Genomic DNA, 3,417 nt, shown 5'->3' on the forward strand with positions numbered 1-3,417 from the left:
CTCCCTTGAGGTAAGAGCATGTGTGATGTCCGACTTTCATTTTGACATTGCTTATTTGGACTGGACACAAATTGGAGCTTTTACGAAATATTAACTTTATTCGCATTATTTAATATAACAACTGAACTGTCTACAAAAGTGAATTTATTTATTTTGAATATATATAATTCGCTTTTAGATCAAACTGGTTGATGCACCTACCTATGGACAGTGTACCACAAATGTACATTGTCGTTCAGTTTGGTAGTCATTTCGGAGGTCCCATATTGTAAAACTGACATCTCAGAGAAACCCATGTTTTCTCAAATATAATGTGTGCAGTTTCAACCAGTTGTTCTAGGTCAGCATCGACTGATTCAATTTCCGAGCTAAAATACTGACAACTAATGTATTAAGGCTGTCAATCAGGAACAGTAAAGGTTAAGAAATGATTTGGTTTCATGACGTTGACAGATCTTCCAGTATCACAATGATGTGGACCGTAGTGTTTCTGGGCGTCTTGGGCGTCTCCATGGCGTTTGTAATGAGGCCAGAATATCAGAACTTCATGCTTCGACTACACAACGAGGGACGCCAGATGTTGTACGAGGGAGATTTTTCCAATGAGTACGGAGATGGAAACTATCCCTTTTTCGTGAGTAGTTGAAAACATGTTCCTTTTCATGTCACTGCACTGTGTGTGTGCGTGCGTGCGTGCGTGCGTGTGTGCGTGCATGCATGCATGACTGTATGGATGTACTACTGCGTGCGTATTTTTGTGCGTGCACGGATGGATTGGTGTTGATGCCTTTTTCGCATTTTGCCCTATACACACAACCGAAACATTTGTGGTTGTCAAACAAAATGGCTGTTTCTTTTTAAGTTTGTCAATACAAAAACATATTAATTCCAGTGCATTGGCTTCACATTTGTTATATTTCAAGTCAAACTCAAATGTATATCGTTGTACGAAGCTGTAACCCAAGTACAGTCTAGTGAACATTTAGACATATTGGTGCTAGTCTCTCAGATACTTCAAGTTGCTTCTGAAGCATAAATGCTCTCTTTTGCAGAGATGGAACGAAGATTTAGCAAGAGAAGCCCAGAGATATGCAAACGGATGTCAGTACAGATACTCATCAAGACCTGGGTACGGTTGGAACTTCTACATTGAGCAGTCGTCCCGATCGGAGGAAGAGATCATGAGAAGAGGCTTTCAAGCTTGGAGAAACGGAGTCGACTCCTACCGCTTCAATGACAGGGAATGCTCTCCTTACGAGGGCTGCTATTACTCACAGGTAATTTTCGAAATATATGGTTAGGATGTTGAAAATGGTTTAGCCTCTGAGCTGAAGATTATGTTGACGTTTCTTACAAATATGATGTCATGAATTAACATTACGGGTATCCGGGTAGGGTAGAGTAGAGTAATGGAGGGTTGGGTACCCGGGTACAAAATTTGGACCCGTCCCAGCCCTTGTTCATTCATAAACACAATCAAATTAAACAGATTTCAGATTGTTTTAATTTTTGTTCTTGCAATCCCTTTCTGTATTTTCCATATAGATGAACTGGGAGGAGTACAGGGAATTTGGCTGTGCAATGAATAACTGCCCTTACATGTCTCAATTCCAAGGATACAATGACATATGGTACATGGTGTGTTACTACCAGCCCAGGTAAGTAATTGTACTTTTATCTGCGTGTCCGTGTGTGCTCACTCACGGTTTCAGTGTTTCTTTTTTGCATGCATCGACTCACTGGGTTACCATAATTTGTCTACATAGTGAGTTTAACGCCACAGTCTACAGAAAGTGATTGGCTCATGTAATAGAGGTCATGTTTTCAGGGTGCATCAGAAGGGAACTGATCAAATGATTTCGATGCTGGAAGTACAGAGACTTCAGATTCTATCTGTATATCTGTAATACGCACTGTGTTATGCAATGTAAAATATTAGATGTTGCATTCAGATTGAATGTCATGGCATTTTTCATATACAACTCAATAAAAGCGATACTCATATCATTAGTTCTTTTTTATGTTTCATGCCTTTGATCTATTTCACTTCAGGGACCCTTCAATGATACATTCCATCAAATCAAAAAAAATGCCCGTCTAAGACATAACGTACTTTACTTCATGTTCCAGGGGTAATTGGATGGGTGAGGATGCTTACGAACCAGGTAAATGTCACCATTCTGAAATTCATGAACTGGGTTGTCTTTACTTAGGCCAATTTGTGATACAAGTTGTCACTGTAATTATCAGGTATTTCACTGCTGGTCGTAAGGCGTGTTGAAATCTAGAACGCGTCTTGACTGTACCAGCTCCTTGAAGACTTTCTTCGTCAAATATCTCTCCATCCTCATGTGAGGAAACATAGGCATAGCAAAAGGAATAATGTACCGGCATCATGTTTCTTTCTATTTCTATTTTAACCCCCAACCCTTGATGTGATTGAAGTCATACATGGCTTAATATAGGTTTCTTTTATTGACAGGCAAATAGAGGCTTAGTACGATGGATACTAATGGACGACTTTCGACCGGATGTTTCTTGTTTGAACTGTTTAAATAAAGCAAAGGGATTGTAAAAGTAGCAAACACAAAGAATGCCGAGTCTGTTTTATTTCACGTTATCTGCACCACGGTTGAATTGGGTTTGTCCAAAGGTCAGTTTAGTTCGTGCCCAGGTCAGCATATTTTTAGTTAGTTGCTTACAACTACTCTTACCGTTAATCGGAGGTAGCTGATGAACCACTGCAAGAACTCTTTGGATCTCTCACACGTTTTCTGTTGGTTAGTTTGTACAATTCAGAATGCCTCATTCGTCAGTTGTCCATCTACATGACGACGGTCTGTAAATAATCTGTCTCCTCGAGACTATCTAGTGATAGAAGTAATGACCTCTGAACTACGCAGATGAGATTCGATGGTCTGCATCAACCAAGTAAGCAGTCTCGACCATGTGTTCCCATTAGTCGCTTTTTACGGGAAGAATTAAGGCCAGTTCAAACCTGACAAGAATCAAGGTCAATTCTAACCCGGACCTTCACGGATGGAGAGAATTACTGAAAGATCCAGGTCTAAGATGCTAATTTAACAAGAAATGTGTCAGCCTATGGTTATAGGTTTGCAGAACCAGCAGGCTAAGGGATACAAAGAGATCGTTAGAGAATTAGATACCTGTGTAGTTCCGGCATACATAGGTTCTCACAATGTAAGTTTAAAATGTGTAGAAGTACATATGAGGATTTAAATTTGAAACAACGTTATACCGTTTTGACTGAACTGTAGAGCACATTGTATGACCGGATGCCGATTGTCATACAGCAATGTCTTTCACCAATGACATGGTGACTGAAATATCGTCAATGGCTTTATAGATTTGAATATGTCAAATAATATGGCAAGCACTAAACAGACTAAGATGAAC

The 3,417-nt window shown here is 39.7% G+C and overlaps 1 protein-coding gene across 1 annotated transcript; it reads left to right on the top strand.

Annotated features, from left to right (window-relative positions):
• Positions 1-2,566, top strand: LOC137291359 (cysteine-rich secretory protein LCCL domain-containing 2-like). The gene is made up of 6 exons (XM_067822676.1): positions 1-10; positions 463-634; positions 1,053-1,277; positions 1,546-1,658; positions 2,131-2,165; positions 2,483-2,566. The coding sequence occupies exons 2-6, from the start codon at positions 470-472 to the stop codon at positions 2,488-2,490; spliced, it is 546 nt and encodes a 181-aa protein (XP_067678777.1). The 5' UTR covers positions 1-10; positions 463-469; the 3' UTR covers positions 2,491-2,566.
• Positions 2,567-3,417: the final 851 nt, after the last annotated feature.

This window comes from Haliotis asinina, chromosome 7 (genome assembly GCF_037392515.1).
Source record: "Haliotis asinina isolate JCU_RB_2024 chromosome 7, JCU_Hal_asi_v2, whole genome shotgun sequence".
In the NCBI taxonomy this organism is placed as follows: Eukaryota; Metazoa; Mollusca; class Gastropoda; order Lepetellida; family Haliotidae; genus Haliotis; species Haliotis asinina.